The following is a 15,050-nucleotide window of genomic DNA, read 5'->3' as shown; positions in this document are numbered from 1 at the left end:
TGACATTATTTCATCATTACTAGAAAAAGAACCTAACTCACTACTTGCAGCTTGAGCTTGTCCATTCTCCCTGGCCGAATCCTCATAGTAATAGAGTTCGTCACATTCCCGAGCTTTCCCAATCGTCCTCCCCGAAGATAGATCCTAAAACTCACAACAAGAAGAGGAGAACTTAGCAATGCAATTCAAGTCCTTGGATAACTTTCTTACTGACAACAAATTGCATCATAAATTTGGTACATAAAGCACAAAATCCAGTTCTAATGAATCTGGAAAACAAAGTCTGTTTTCTCTTGTTCTTCTTTTTCTATCAATATATCCCTTTGTCGTTTCCTATAAAAAAAAATAATGAACCATTTGCAATCTTAATTTTCTGACCATTGTTACATGGTATATTATAGGATGAAAACACTTTAGTGGTTCCTATCATATGATGTGATGCTCCAGAATCAACAATCCACACCATTCCTTTTTTATTTGCAGCATTAAGAGCAGTAAGAAAGTTACCTTTCTAAGCTAATGAACAGGATCCTATATTAGGATCCCCATTCGTTCTAGTTAAGGAAGACTGATTGAGAAGTTTGTACAACTGCTCAATTTGTTCCTTGTTAAGACGGATGGTAGCACTTTTGAATCCTTCTGATTTGTTGAAGTTAATATTCGGATCATTGGTTGAGGTTTGGGCTTGGAGTCCTCTACCTTCTGGTTGTCTCCTTGGTGCCTAGTTTGCTAGCTTTCCGTGAATTTTCCAGCAAGTGTGACTGCAATGGTTGCACCATGGGTGTTTCTGTTGCTCTCCATTGCTTTTGTTCACTGGTACGCCACATGAGAAAAGGGCAGGGCCATCAACTAGTCCTTGATTGTTGTTTTTATCTCCAAGCATGACTTTTTTTTCTATCCCCCTCTTTTTTTTTTTTTTGATAGGCAAAGGCAACAATATATTAGAAAAGGGCACCAAGAGGAAAACCCAATAGCATACAGGGAGTATACAAAAGGCCCCTTAAGGCACACACAAAAGAAGAGAAAATACAAACCCGACCCTCATCTAGCGCCTAGCCAATCAATAAAACTAGGTAAAGTAAGAGAACCTTCATTTACAATTGATTTTGTCCATACCCAAAGATTACAAACAAGAGAATTTTTCACCCTATGAACCGAAAAATCCTCATTATTGAAAGCAATCCTGTTTCTTTCCAACCAAATCGCCCAAAAAAGGCACAACGGGGCTGCCTTCCACACCTTTCTATGCTTCTTGCCCAACATAAAGCCCCTCCATTCAATAAGGGTCTCTCTAGCCGAAGAAGGGAGGACCCAACACACTCCAAAGAGGGCAAACAATAAATCCCATAAAGCTCTTGCCTTGGAGCAATGTATAAGAATGTGATCGATTGACTCCTCTTCCTCACAGCACAAAAAACATCTGTTAGCAACAGCCCACCCCCTCTTTTTAAGCTGATCCATAGTGAGCACCTTACCCCAAGAAGCCTCCCAAGCAAAGAAGCTCACTTTGGAAGGCACACTAGGGTTCCATATCACACCGTGAGGGAAAAGACCAGCTCTTCTTGAAGAAAGATCATTATAGAGCGATTTAACTGAAAAATTCCCATTCGAATTCACCTTCCACATCAGTCTATCTTCCATAAGAGGACTAAGCCTTGCACCTCGGATTGCCAAAAGAAGCCTCTCCACCTCTTCCACCTCCCAATCATTGAAGGGCCTAGAAAATCTAGGACTCCAAGCCCCTTCCCCTCCCGAAGTGTCCCAAAACTCCTCAACCCAAGCCTCCTTAGAGGAGGAAAAAGCATACAAGGATGGATAAGAATTGCATAAGGCGAGATTCCCCCACCATATATCTTTCCAAAATTTTATCCTTCTACCATTCCCCACTAAAAAAGCAACATTATTTTGCATAAGGGCACCTTCCTTCCTTATTTCCTTCCAAAATCCAACTCCATAACTCTCCCTAACTTCTCTAGAGCTCCAACCCCCTTCTTCCTCCCCAAACTTCCTACTAATGACGTGCCTCCAAAAGTTCTCCCTTTCAATCGCATAACGCCAATTCCACTTGCAAAGAAGGGCCCTATTAAGGATGGAAAGGCGTCTAACTCCCAAACCCCCCTTCCTTTTATCCATGCAAACAGTTTCCCAATTAACTAAGTGAGGCTTCCTCTCCAAAGCACCCCCTCCCCACAAGAAATCCCTTTGAATTTTCTCCAACCTTAGACTAACCACTCTAGGCATTCGGATTAAAGACATCAAGTATATGGGCATACTTGACAATGTACTCCGAATTAGAGTAATCCTCTCTCCTTTGGAGATAAATTGTCTCTTCCACAAGGCCAGCCGTTTCCTAAATCTCTCTTCCACCCCATCCCAAACAGCCACAGACTTGTGATTTGCCCCCAAAGGAATCCCCAAATAAGAAGAAGGCAGTCTGCCCACTTTACAGCCAGCCTCAAGAGCCAAATTCTCCAAATTCTCCACTCTACCAACCGACAAAATTTCGCTTTTGTCCAAGTTAATTCTCAAGCCTGATATGGCTTCAAACCACATCAACAACCAGCTTAGGTGGACCATCTGATCTTCAGAAGCTTCACAAAACACTAACGTGTCGTCGGCAAACAGCAAATGAGAGACCAAAGCCCCATTCCCGCCCCTTCCATTAACCCTACAACCTGATAGGAACCCTCCCCCCACTGCTCTATGGATCAGCCTACTTAGGGCCTCCATTCCTATCACAAAAAGGTAAGGGGACAGGGGGTCCCCCTGACGCAGCCCCCTTGAACTGTTAAAATAGCCTTCCGGGGTGCCATTGATCAATACTGAAAACGTAGCTGTAGAGATGCACCGGGAGATCCACCCATTCCACTTCTCCCCAAATCCCATGCTCTTCAATACAAACAGCAAAAAGTTCCAGTTTATGTGATCGTATGCCTTCTCTAAGTCCAATTTGCATAACACCCCACTCTCGTTTCGTTTCAACAAAGAATCTATTGCCTCATTGGCAATAAGGGCAGCATCGAGAATCTGTCTTCCTTCAACAAAAACGTTTTGAGCTGAAGACACCACTTTGCCCACTACCTTCTTAAGCCTGTTGGCTAACACTTTGGCCAACAGTTTATACAAACCGCCCACCAAACTGATTGGTCTGAAGTTTCTAAGGTCCTCGGCGCCGGCCTTTTTTGGGATTAGGACCAGGAAGGTCGAATTTAGGCTCCTAACGAATCTGCCGCGCTCATGAAATTCTAGCAAAAAACCCATGATCTCTTCTTTGACAACATCCCATCAAAACTGCCAAAACCTAAGGGGGAATCCGTCTGGACCCGGAGCCTTATCCCCGTTCAGGTCTGAAAGAGCCTTGAAGACCTCTTCCTCAGAAAAAATCTCCTCCAGTCTAGCTGCATCCTCAACTCCAATTTTATTAAAGTCCTGACCTTCCATAGAAGGATGCCAGCCCCCCGGGTCAGTCAATTGGTCCTTGAAAGCTCTAACCACCCCTCTCTTTATCTCCTGCTCCTCTGTTAACCATACACCATCCACTTTAATCTTGGACAGGCAGTTTCTCCTTCTGTGGGAGTTAGCCATTTTATGAAAAAAACCTGTGTTTCTATCACCCTCCCTTAGCCAAACTTCTCTTGATTTTTGTCTCCAAGAAATCTCCTCCATTAGAGCCCATTTCTCGAAATCCCCCTTTGCTACCTTTCTAGCTTCCACTTCCTCCAATGATAAGAGGCGAAGCTTCTCCTGACCATCCCAGAAATTCACCTTATCCAGGGCCACTTTCTTATTGACACCCACCTGCCCAAAAACATCCTTATTCCACGACTTTAGAATAGCCTTCAAAGCCTTCAACTTTTCAGCAAGGATGAAACTAAACGAGCCATTAAAGCTTAGACTCTGCCACCACCCCTTCAACAGATCCTTAAATCCTTCCTCCTTGAGCCACATAATTTCAAAACGGAAAGGAGTAGGCTTCTAACCCCTCCCACATCCAATAAAATAGGGAAATGGTCGGACACAGGCCTAGGAAGAGTACACTGCACCGCCCCCTTAAAGTAACCTTCCCAATCCTCCGACACCAAAAATCGATCTATCCTGGTCATAGCTTGATTATTCAGTTCTCCACTCCAGGTGAATGGACCCCCCTGAAGGGGGAGATCCCTCAAATCCAAGTCATCAATCACTTCCGAAAATCTTCTCATTGCAGAAGACAATCTTCCCCCTCTTCTACTCTCATTCGGAAATCTGATTAAATTGAAGTCACCTCCGATACACCAAGGATCGCTCCATAGTCCACGTATGGCCCCTAGCTCTTCCCAAAACAGCTCTCTATATCTCTTTAAGGTAGGGCCATACACTCCTGAAAAAACCCAATTAAATCCATCTTTGCAGTTCTTGAACCGACAGGATACGAAGAATAGACCCACCTCCATCCCTTCCAGCTCCAATACTCTTTTGTCCCAAAAAACCAACACCCCTCCAGCTGCCCCCCTCGCATTCAGAACTCCCCAATCTAAAAATCTCCCCACACCAAGACTTTTCACCACCCCTAAAGACATCTGAGACATTTTAGTCTCCTGCAGGCAAACTAAGTCCACTTTCTGGGATCTGATTAAGGCCTTAATTGTACTTCTCTTATTCTTATCATTCACCCCCCGGACATTCCTATCATTCTCTTATTCCTATCATTCACCCCCCGACATTTTAGTTCCATCCCCCTCTCTTTTGACCTCAGCAAAGGCATCATTGATTGACGGGAATGGTGATTTTCTTAGTATCCATCCATGGACTTCATCAAGTTCTGAAGAAAATATTCTTCTTTTTTCTGTGTTAAAACTGAATACAAAGAGACTTATATATATACAAGTGGGATTCCTAATCTAAGCCATATAATATGCACAATCACTATCTCTATGGAAACAATAACTAATTAGGAGAGATTCTCTCATCCATAAAAATAGAAAATATCCTAACACAATCCCTCTAATCTTGGCACTTAATTACAAATCATAATCCCATATTTCCACAAGTTCCTTATTAAGTCCTGCAAGGAACTGAAAGACACACTCCTCGATCATTCGCTTTTGTTTTAGGCAACAATCTTCACATCCTAAATTAGATTCATAAGATAAATCTAACTCATGCCAAATATTTTGCAATTCACTTTTGTTATATTGAGTAACACTCATCGTTCCCTGCTTCATCTCTTTTATTCTTGTTTTTAAATAAAAAATCTGTGCTGTGTTGTCCATATCTGAGTTTTTTTTTCTTGCTGAGTCGTAGATTGCCTTCACGGATGAGAGAAACATGAAAATCTAACCAATCTTCGGCTCCATCAAATTTATCAGACACGCCATTACGATTAAGTTATCTGCTATCCATGATGAATAAGTTGAATCAGTTTTGTTTCATGCACTCATTTCTCCGGTGAGGAAGCCCAACTTTCCTCTGCTGCAGATCACCAATTCGATGGACTGGGACCATTGAAGATAATATTTCCCATTTAATTTGTGTGGTAATATGTAGGGATGCACTATCGTTGACTTGGAACGTTGCTGTTGTCTACATTTTCGCCTGAATCTGGCTGGATGAAACAATTGATGAGTCATTTCTTTGTGTGTCAGTTCTGCCGCTGCTACTATTCATGGCTGTCTTTGCCATTGTCGGGATTCATAAGATTTTCTGCTCTGATACCAAAAAGTCTTTAATGCATAGACTTTATTGAATTAAACTTGTGGAAAACAATGGAAATAAATAGGTCCTTGCTCTAACTGATCATCAAGGACTTCTCCTAAAAACTAGGGCTACATATAACTCCAAAGAATAATAATAATAATAATAAAAAATCCTAATCCTAACTGAAGGTCATATTCAGATGACCTTATTTATTTTGAACACCTAACATATAAAATACTAACTAATAGATAAAATAAAAAAACTCATAATTATCTAACTAAGAGATAAGATAAAAAACTCATAATTATCCACAGTTAATTATCTTTCCACTATCTTTCCTTGTGTAGGAATGGGCCACATGTAAGGGTGTGCTAGCCTATATACATTGTTGACCAAGTACCAAACAAATTAAGATTTTGGATCAAATTGATAATGTAATTTTCTTTTTCAGGATCTCTGGGCCATTCTATAACTCCACCTATGTACACAATCTTAGTGGATGTAGTGCAGGGAGTGATATTAGGCTTTTTACTGTTGTGCCTTGTTCTATTAATCACATCTATGTTGAGTTTGGTGTGGCAATTGCGATCATCTCACAGTTTCTTGCCAACAAAATTTTGTGGCCTTGTCTCTCAAGGGCATTGTCAGGTTATTGGTGTTTTTATTTATTTGGATTATTAACATGCTTAATATTTTCAATTCAAGATTAGGATTTAAACTTACTGCTTAACTTGATTATAAATGGGATGATCCAATTCTTATGTTTGAATCCCCTTTTTTTAAGAACTTAATTTTTTTTCTTTCCAAACCTTAGGATCTTTGACTTGAATCCCAAGTTCAATCCAATCAATAAATGTATTTAAGATGTAATTTGGTTAGGTATGCCTGTGGAAACCTTTAACTACAAGATACAACATGTAAACTTGTAAAGTAATGATGTCCTTATGTGTAGGAAACCATTGATAGTAGATGCAGGAAAATTAGTAACTGAAATGCAAGCTAAGCCAATGTATGTGTATAGAAATGAGGAAAATGAAGAAAGATGAAGTGCCAGAATGATAGTTGTTCGATGAGCTACTTAGTATCAAACATTATAAAATCATTTAATTTGATAATTGTTGTATTTTCTTAAATTGTTTGACCAGATGCTACACTGATCTGCATGGTATCATAATTTCTGTGAGTATTGGCAGTTTACATATATGCTTTATATTGTATAATGCATTAGAAACCTATAAGAAGTCATGATTATTCCCTAATTATTTGGTACCATTGCAGTTTATTCCAACAACATTGACTCTTGATTCTGGAGTTACTAGACCACCCCCACTTTTAAGTGAAGCTGATTTGCTAAACTGCATGGACAAGGTAATGAAGATTAAGTATCTGTTTTTAGCTTAAGGTTGGTTATTGAATTGTCTTTTTATGGTCTATAATTTTGAATTACTAGTCATTTACTTTTTCAGACATTGAAAGTGAACCATTCCTTTTCTTTTACTTGTCTTTCTTAGGCTGGCATTGGTACAGATGCAACAATGCATGATCACATAAAAAAGCTGCTGGATCGGTTTTATGCAACTAAGGACTCAAATACTCGTTTCTCACCAACAAATCTTGTAACTTTTTTTGGCTTCAACTATTTATGAAATTAGTTGAAATAAATGGATGATTGTCTAGTTAGTTTTCCTAATTCATTTGTTCATTACTATATTCGGGAAGAATAACTAATTTTGGGTAGAAGACGACCTGTAGGAAATGCAGTCAACAGATTTGTTTATCTGTCTTAAGAAAATTTTTGTTGAATTTGCTTCCTTAAATTGTGATCAAGATTCTAGCAGTTGACAAATTATTCATTTTTTTCTGGAGAGATTTTGAAGTAGTACCCTTTGTATGCATATATGGTTTTTGTTCATTTTTCCAATCTAGTTGGCAGCTCTAGAGATCTCTTACTGCATGATTAAAAGTCTTAGATTTCCAAATTTTTCACTGAAACCGTAGAGCTTTGGATTTAAACAGTTAACTTTGTCTACAACTGAACAATCAGGTTAGTGATATGTGTGTGGATATGAGGTATTTCCAGTCCATTTCATACATTGATGCTGAGACATGTTTCCCTGACTAAAATAAAGGATAGAACATCCATGTCTTTGTCAGATAGGTTTAGACTTCAAAAGGTGAGAAATCTAGAGTAATTTAGGATGTTTTTCATCAGTTACGTGTTTACATGTGCTTATTATAAGATTAGTTGTTGTGTCTAAAGGTGAGAAACCTAGTGCACTTTTGAATGTTTATCATCAGCTACATGTTTACATGTGCATATTATAAGATTAGTTGTTGTGTCAGGAATTTTAACACAACATAAGGTTTTGAACTGTTTTTTGTTGCACTATTGTTTGACTAGTTGTGACCAAGGGTCTCTATTGCATATCTTCTATTCTCATGGATTCAGCAGCAAGTTGAAAAATTCACCTATTCTGGAATAATTACATCCTTTCCCCCAATTGTTTGCTAAAGTTTGAGAACCCTTCCCTATTTCTCCCCATATTCATTCACCAGACCAAGTCTAATATAGTGACAGGAGGATTTATATAGCTTGCCTATAAGAGCTTGTTAGGGTACCTAGTTGGTTAGGGTGAATGCCAGGATGTGAAATAGAGGCGCACAATCTCAGGTTCGATTCTTGTTGCTGGTTGAATGCTCTGGATTACGTGGCATTGTGGCTGGTGCAATCAACATCCTAAGGTTTGGGTCCCCACAGAGAGTTTGAAGGACTTGACTATAAAAGTTTCCTCAGTTATCCAAAATGTAACACACACACACACACACACACACCCCAACCCACCCACCCACCCATCCACATATTTACATAGCCTGCCTATGAGAAAACAAGTGGATAGAGAAAAATCTAAGGAATTGAAAACACTGGTTATAAACTTTAGTGTACTAGAAAAGATAGACATGGGAATGGGGTGGCGATAATTGTAGATGAAGACCTAAAGGAGAAAGCCATAGATATGAAGAGAAACAAATGACAAAATAATATCCATGACTTTGTGTTAGGAGAAGTGACAATTGATATGGTAAATATGGAACCTTAGTAGAATTAGATGGACTCATTAAATGATAAATCTGGGAATGTTTGGATGAATTTAAGTGAATTGATAACTAGTGGAGGAAAACTTTGTCATATGAAGAAAAATAACTAAACTTTGGGCAAAAATACAACATAATTGAAGCTATATAAGGAAACTACAACTAAGGAGTATTATATATACAACTGGAAATAAATCAAACTAATTTAAGAAACAAATCAGTCCATAAATCAGGAAGATAGCAATACTAAGTTCTTGGATTTAGTCATTGTGCTATCCTTGAAGAAATTTCTTAGAGGCAGAAGTCAAGGGCTCTTTGGCTGAAGGAGGGAGATAACATTACTAAGTTCTTTCACCGTATGGCTAATGCAAGGAGAAGGGGAAATTTTATCAGTAGCTTGACAGTTAGGGGTGTTCGGCTGAATAAAGAGGAGGAACTTAAAGAAGGGATTGGGTCCTACTTTAAATCCTTGTTTGAGGAACCTCTGGTGAGAAGACCAGATGTGGAGTCAGGTCTTTTTAAAACTCTTGATTCCTTGGATAATGAGATTTTGGAGGGGCAATTTTCGGAGGAGGAGATTTCCAAAGCTCTCTCAGACTTGGGGGGAGATAAGGCACTAGGGCCGGATGGTTTTACCTTGGCGTTCTGGAAGTTTTGTTGGCTTATTGTTGGGGGGGAAGTGATCCAGGTGTTTGAGGAGCTCCATTCGCAGAATGCTGTTTTTCGCAGCCACAATGCAACTTTCTTAGTGCTTATCCCGAAGAAGGAGGGGGGTAGTGACGTGTAGGATTTTAGACCCATCAGTCTAGTGGGGAGCCTTTATAAAATTATTGCCAAAGTCTTAGCAAATAGGTTGAAAAGAGTGATGAGAAAAATGGTTTTGAACAGTCAGAATGCGTTTGTGGAAGGGAGACAAATTTTGGATGCAGTTTTGGTAGCTAATGAGGCGATAGACTCAAGGAAGCGAAGTGCCGGTGCAGGTTTAGTGTGCAAACTGGACATTGAAAAGGCTTACGATCACGTTAACTAGAGGTTCCTTCTTTTAATCTTGGAGAAAATGGGTTTTGGACCCAAGTGGCAAAACTGGATTTTTTTCTGCATATTAACTGTGAGAATGACAGTTTTAGTAAATGGCACTCCCACAGAATTCTTCTCAACGTTTAGAGGCTTAAGGCAGGGAGACCCACTCTCACCTTATCTATTTGTGTTGATCATGGAAGCCTTTATCTGTTTAATATCAAGAGCTGAGGAGAAAGGTTTCATAGAGGCTTCAAGGTAATGGGGAGACGTGGAGTAGGGGCTTCGATTTTCCATCTGTTGTTTGTCAATGACACTCTTCTTTTTTGCGAGGATAATAGGGACCGGTTTTTTAGGAAATGGGTTGTGATATGTTTTGAAGTGGTATCAGGCCTAAAAATAAACTTGCAGAAAAGTGAAATAATTCCAATTAGGGAAGTGGGGGACGTGGACAGAGCTGTTGCGGTTTTTGGGTGTAAAGTAGGGATTCTCCCTACTACTTATCTAGGCTTACCTCTTGGAGCCCCTCATAATTCGTGTAGAGTTTGGGATGTGGTAAAGGAAAGATTTAAGAGAAAATTGGCTACGTGGAAAAAACAATATCTTTCTAAGGGAGGTTGTCTTACCCTCATCAAGAGCACTCTCTCAAATCTCCCCATCTATTTTATGTCTCTTTTTGTGATCCCAAGAAGAGTGAGACTTAGATTGGAGAAAATTCAAAGGGAGTTTTTGTGGGGAGATTTGGAGGAGAGAAGGAAGATACACTTGGTAAGTTGGGCAGTTATTTACAAAGATAAGAGGCACGGAGGGTTGGGGTTAAGGCATTTGAAGGACTTCAATCATGCTTTGCTTGGAAAATGGCTTTGGAGATTTCCTTTAGAAATGGAGAGTTTTTGGAGGAAAGTCATTGTAGGTAAATTTGGAGAGGAGGAAGGGGGTTGGACCACTAGAGAGGTGAGGGTGTCTTATGGGATGGGCCTTTGGAAAGATATTAGAAAGGGATGGGAGGAGTTCTTTCTTAGAACTAGTATTCGTATTGGAAATGGGAAACACACTAGATTTTGGTGGGACTTTTGGGTAGGAGATTCTAAGCTGAAGGATCTCTTCCCTTTGCTGTACAGAATTGCAACCCACAATTCTGTTGTAGTGACTGATCTTTGGGGGAGACAAGGAGGTGGTGGAGGGGGTTGGGAGGTGTATTTTAAAAGATCCTTTCAAGATTGGGAATTGGAGGAGGTGAATCGTTTGCTAAATCACATTTCTGCAGTAAAGGTTCAAGAAGGGGAGGATTATTTAGTTTGGAAGATAGAGAGGAAATGAAAATTTAGTGTTAAATCTTATTATAGGTCTTTAAATGTGGAGAACAGTCCCTTATTTCCAGCAAAGGAGGTTTGGGGTTCGTATGCCCCTTTGAGAACCCCTTTTTTTGCTTGGGAAGCAGTTTGGGGTAAAATTTCTACAGTTGATATGTTAATGAGGAGGGGTTGGTCTATGGTTAATAGATGCAATCTATGTAAAGAGAATGAGGAATCGGCGGACCACATTCTAATTCATTGTGGTAAGACAAGAGAGCTTTGGACTTCGTTGCTTTCTTCTTTTGGGATGATGTGGGTGTTCTCGTACTTAGTGAGAAATCTGCTTCTTGAATGGAAAATTAAGGGCCTAGGGAAGAAAAGGAGTGTAGTTTGGAGAATGAGGCCTATTTGTCTGTTTTGGTGTATTTAGGGACAGCGAAATCGAAGATTGTTCAAAGATGAAGAGATGTCAGATACGAGCTTGAGGAACCTCTTTCTACGGTCTCTTCTTGAGTGGTCTCAAGAGTTTATGGACTTGGACTATCTCTATTTTCTGAACTTGTTGGGTGATTGGGGTGTTGGTTAACTTTGTCCTTTCTAGGTTTTTTCTCTTCTTTGTTGCCTAGGGTTTGGCTTTCTTTGTATACTGCCTGTGTACATAGGGAGCGCCCCTTGTTTTGGCGTGTTTTAATTTAATTTTGTCTCTTTGTCTCTAAAAAAAAAATAAATCAGGAAGAAAAGAATCTGTCATTTGTGTATAAGCTGTACAACATGGTAAATTTTGACCCTTTAAATTGCCTACAATCTTCCTCAAGATGAAGAATAGATACCATCCATTTCCAACTTGCTAATGATCTCTTGAAACGGTTTGTTGGTTAGGCTATTAGTCAAAATATCTGCTAGTTACCAATTTGTTGAGATGTATGGAGTACAAATTAGGCCACTATTTAATTTCTCCTTAATAAAATATCGGTCCACCTTGATATGCTTGGTATGTGATCATGTTGGATTGGATTGTGAGCAATACTGACTCATTGTCACAATACAGTCTTATCTTCAAATGTAATAACTCATAAATACTTCCTCTCCCTATTTAAAATCCCAGGTTCAATTGCTTCAAAGATTGAGAAGATGCAAAGGAATTTTCTGTGGTCTGGGGCAGGGGAAGGGAAGAAAGATCATCTTGTCAGATGGGAGGTTGTTAGCAGACCAAAAGAGTTGGGAGGTTTGGGTTTTGGGAAGATTTCTTTGAGAAATATTGCTCTCTTAGGGAAATGGCTTTGGAGGTTCCCTAGAGAAAGGAGTGGTCTTTGGCATAAGGTTATAGTGAGTATATATGGGACACATCCTAATGGATGGGACGCCAACATGGTGGTTAGATGGTCACACAGATGTCCTTGGAAGGCTATTGCTCAAGTTTTCCAGGAATTTTCCCCTTTTGTTCGCCTAGTGGTGGGCAATGGGGAGAGAATTCGCTTTTGGGAAGATCTTTGGTGGGGTAACCAATCTTTGTGCTCGCAATTTGCTGATCTTTATAGAGTTATTTCTGTGAAAAACCTCACTGTTTCAAATGTCCTTGGCAATTCCTTTCCATTGGCTTGGAATTTAAATTTTCGCCGCAATCTTACCGATTCAGAAATTGATCTCCTTCAGAGATTAATGTCCTCCCTCAGTTTAGTGTGTTTCTCTCCTTCTTTGGCAGATTCTAGAGCGTGGTCTTTGTCTTCATCAGGCTTGTTTTCAGTGAAATCTTTTTTCTTGGCCTTGTCAAAAGTCTCTAATCCTATTTTGTTCTTTCCGGCCAAGTTTTTGTGGAGTTCAAAAGCCCCTTCAAAGGTTAAGGCCCTCGCTTGGTTAGTAGCTCATGGGAAGGTGAACACCAATGACAAGTTGTAGTTGAGAAGACCCTACAAGTCCCTCTGTCCTCAATGGTGCATTCTTTGCAAAGGAAATGGAGAGTCGATTGATCACCTTTTTTTTCATTGTCCTGTTACCATTGGACTCTGGAACAAGTTGTTCAAGCTAGTTGGGCTGGTTTGGGTCCCTCCAAGGAGGTTTGTGGACATGTTGGTTATTGCTTTTAAAGGCTTGGGGAACTCCTTAAGAGGCAAGACTCTTTGGCAAGTTGCTTGCCTTACTTTGGTTTGGATAGTGTGGTAAGAGCGAAACAATAGGATTTTTGAGGATAAGGGGAGATCGGAAGAGACGTTATGGGATTTGATTTTGTTCTATTCCTCTCTTTAGGCTTCTTGTTCTGCTGCTTTTAGAGGAGTTCCTTTAAATGTGTTACAACTCAACTGGAGTGAGGTTTGAGCTTCAAAAGTTTGAGTTTGGGGGGGTTTCTCTTTGTTTTTAGCTAATGTTTGGGGTTTTTATGTTGTTCAGATTGTGTAGGAAGGACCTCTCATCCTTCTAGTGGTTTCTTTTGTTTCTTTTTTCTTTCTTTATCCTGTATCTTTCCTTCTATTAATATATTTCTCTTCGTTTCTGATTAAAAAAAAAAATAAATCTCATGTGCCATGACTTTGAATTCAACTTCGACACTCGATTTAGAAACAACTGATTATTTCATACTTCTTCATGTCACCAAATTTCTCCTGGCCTAAGATTGTAGAATATCCTAACATTGATCTTCTATCAACTAAGGACTTTGTCCAATCTGCATCAAAATAAGCCTCTAAACTTAACTTTTCATTTCTTTTAAAAGGAATTCTTTTTCATGGAGTGAACTTTAGAGAACGAAGGATTTTGTTGATAGCTTTTAGATGAACTGTTTTTGGGGAATGCGTGAATTGACTCACAATACTCATTGCATAGGCCATATGTGGCCTTGTGTGAGATAAATCAATCAGCTTTCCCATAAGACATTGTTATATACCATGATCTATGGTGGTATCTTTTTTGGTTTCTCCAAGTTTATGATTCTATTTATGAGAGTATTAGTAGATTTACAACCAAGCATTCTTGTCTCCTTAAGAAGATCAAGGTTTTTTTTTTTTTTTTTTTTTTTTTTTGGCTGTGAGGTGAAAATTCCACTTTTTGAGTGAACAACTTCAATACCCAAAAAATACTTGTCCTTCTAAGTCCTTAATTTCAAATTCTTTAGATAGCTGCCTTCTAAGATCATATTTTGTTGAAGATCATCACTCGTCACTAGTATATCATCCACATGAACTATAAAAAATATTACTTTCCCTAATGATGAGTGTTTTAACAAAAAAAGTATGATCTCTTTGGCTTTGCTGAAATCTCTTATCAACCATAGTTTTGGAAAATCTTCTAAACCATGCTCTAGGAGATTGCTTTAACCCATATAATGGCCTTTTCAATTGCCACATGTTGTTGTTCTTAAAACCTTTATCAAATCCTAGTGGGATGTAGGACAACCCAGTATGATTGCTTTCACTCAAAAGTAGGTGGGCTAGAGTTTTATTTTTTAGAGTGTAAGGAGAGAACCAATGAATAAAGTTTATGGTAGAGAAAAATAAAATAAAAAAATAATAGAAAGAAAGAAGATACAACGAAGAAGAGATAAAAACATTAAGAGTCTCATTAAGACCTTCTAGGAGTCTCACCTAGAAGAAAATTAATGGAGTCTCACCATTGATGATTGCAACACTTGTAATAAAAAAAATAATATTATTAACATCAATCAATTCATGGCTTTGATTAGCCTTATTTATAGGCTTCTCTAAGAAATCAAAAGTATACTAGGATTCTAATAACTTATTCTGACTCTAATTCTAATTATCTTATAACCTAATTAGATCATCCTAATTTGACTGTAACAAATACTATTCCTACTTTAATTCCAACTAATATTAATCCTAATTTAATTCCTAGTAATACTAATCTTACTTTAATTGCAACTAATACAAATTCTCTTTCTTGATGTATGTCTTGGAGATTCATCCTCATCAGGCTTGCATATATATCTTTTCTTTTAATTCACCATGCAAAAAAGCATTT

General features: G+C 38.9%; 1 protein-coding gene across 4 annotated transcripts in view; it reads left to right on the top strand.

Moving 5' to 3' along the window:
- The window catches only part of LOC117912542 (DNA topoisomerase 3-alpha), an 88,406-nt gene that overhangs the window by 35,088 nt on the left and 38,268 nt on the right, over positions 1 to 15,050 (top strand). For all 4 annotated transcript variants that reach the window (XM_034827159.1, XM_034827158.1, XM_034827157.1 and 1 more), the window contains 2 exons: positions 6,955 to 7,044; positions 7,188 to 7,292. In XM_034827159.1, coding sequence (XP_034683050.1) covers positions 6,955 to 7,044; positions 7,188 to 7,292 — 195 coding nt within the window. The remainder of the gene's footprint in view (positions 1 to 6,954; positions 7,045 to 7,187; positions 7,293 to 15,050) is intronic.

This window comes from Vitis riparia, chromosome 4 (genome assembly GCF_004353265.1).
Source record: "Vitis riparia cultivar Riparia Gloire de Montpellier isolate 1030 chromosome 4, EGFV_Vit.rip_1.0, whole genome shotgun sequence".
Taxonomy (NCBI): Eukaryota; Viridiplantae; Streptophyta; class Magnoliopsida; order Vitales; family Vitaceae; genus Vitis; species Vitis riparia.
This window is presented reverse-complemented; position numbering and strand designations above follow the sequence as displayed.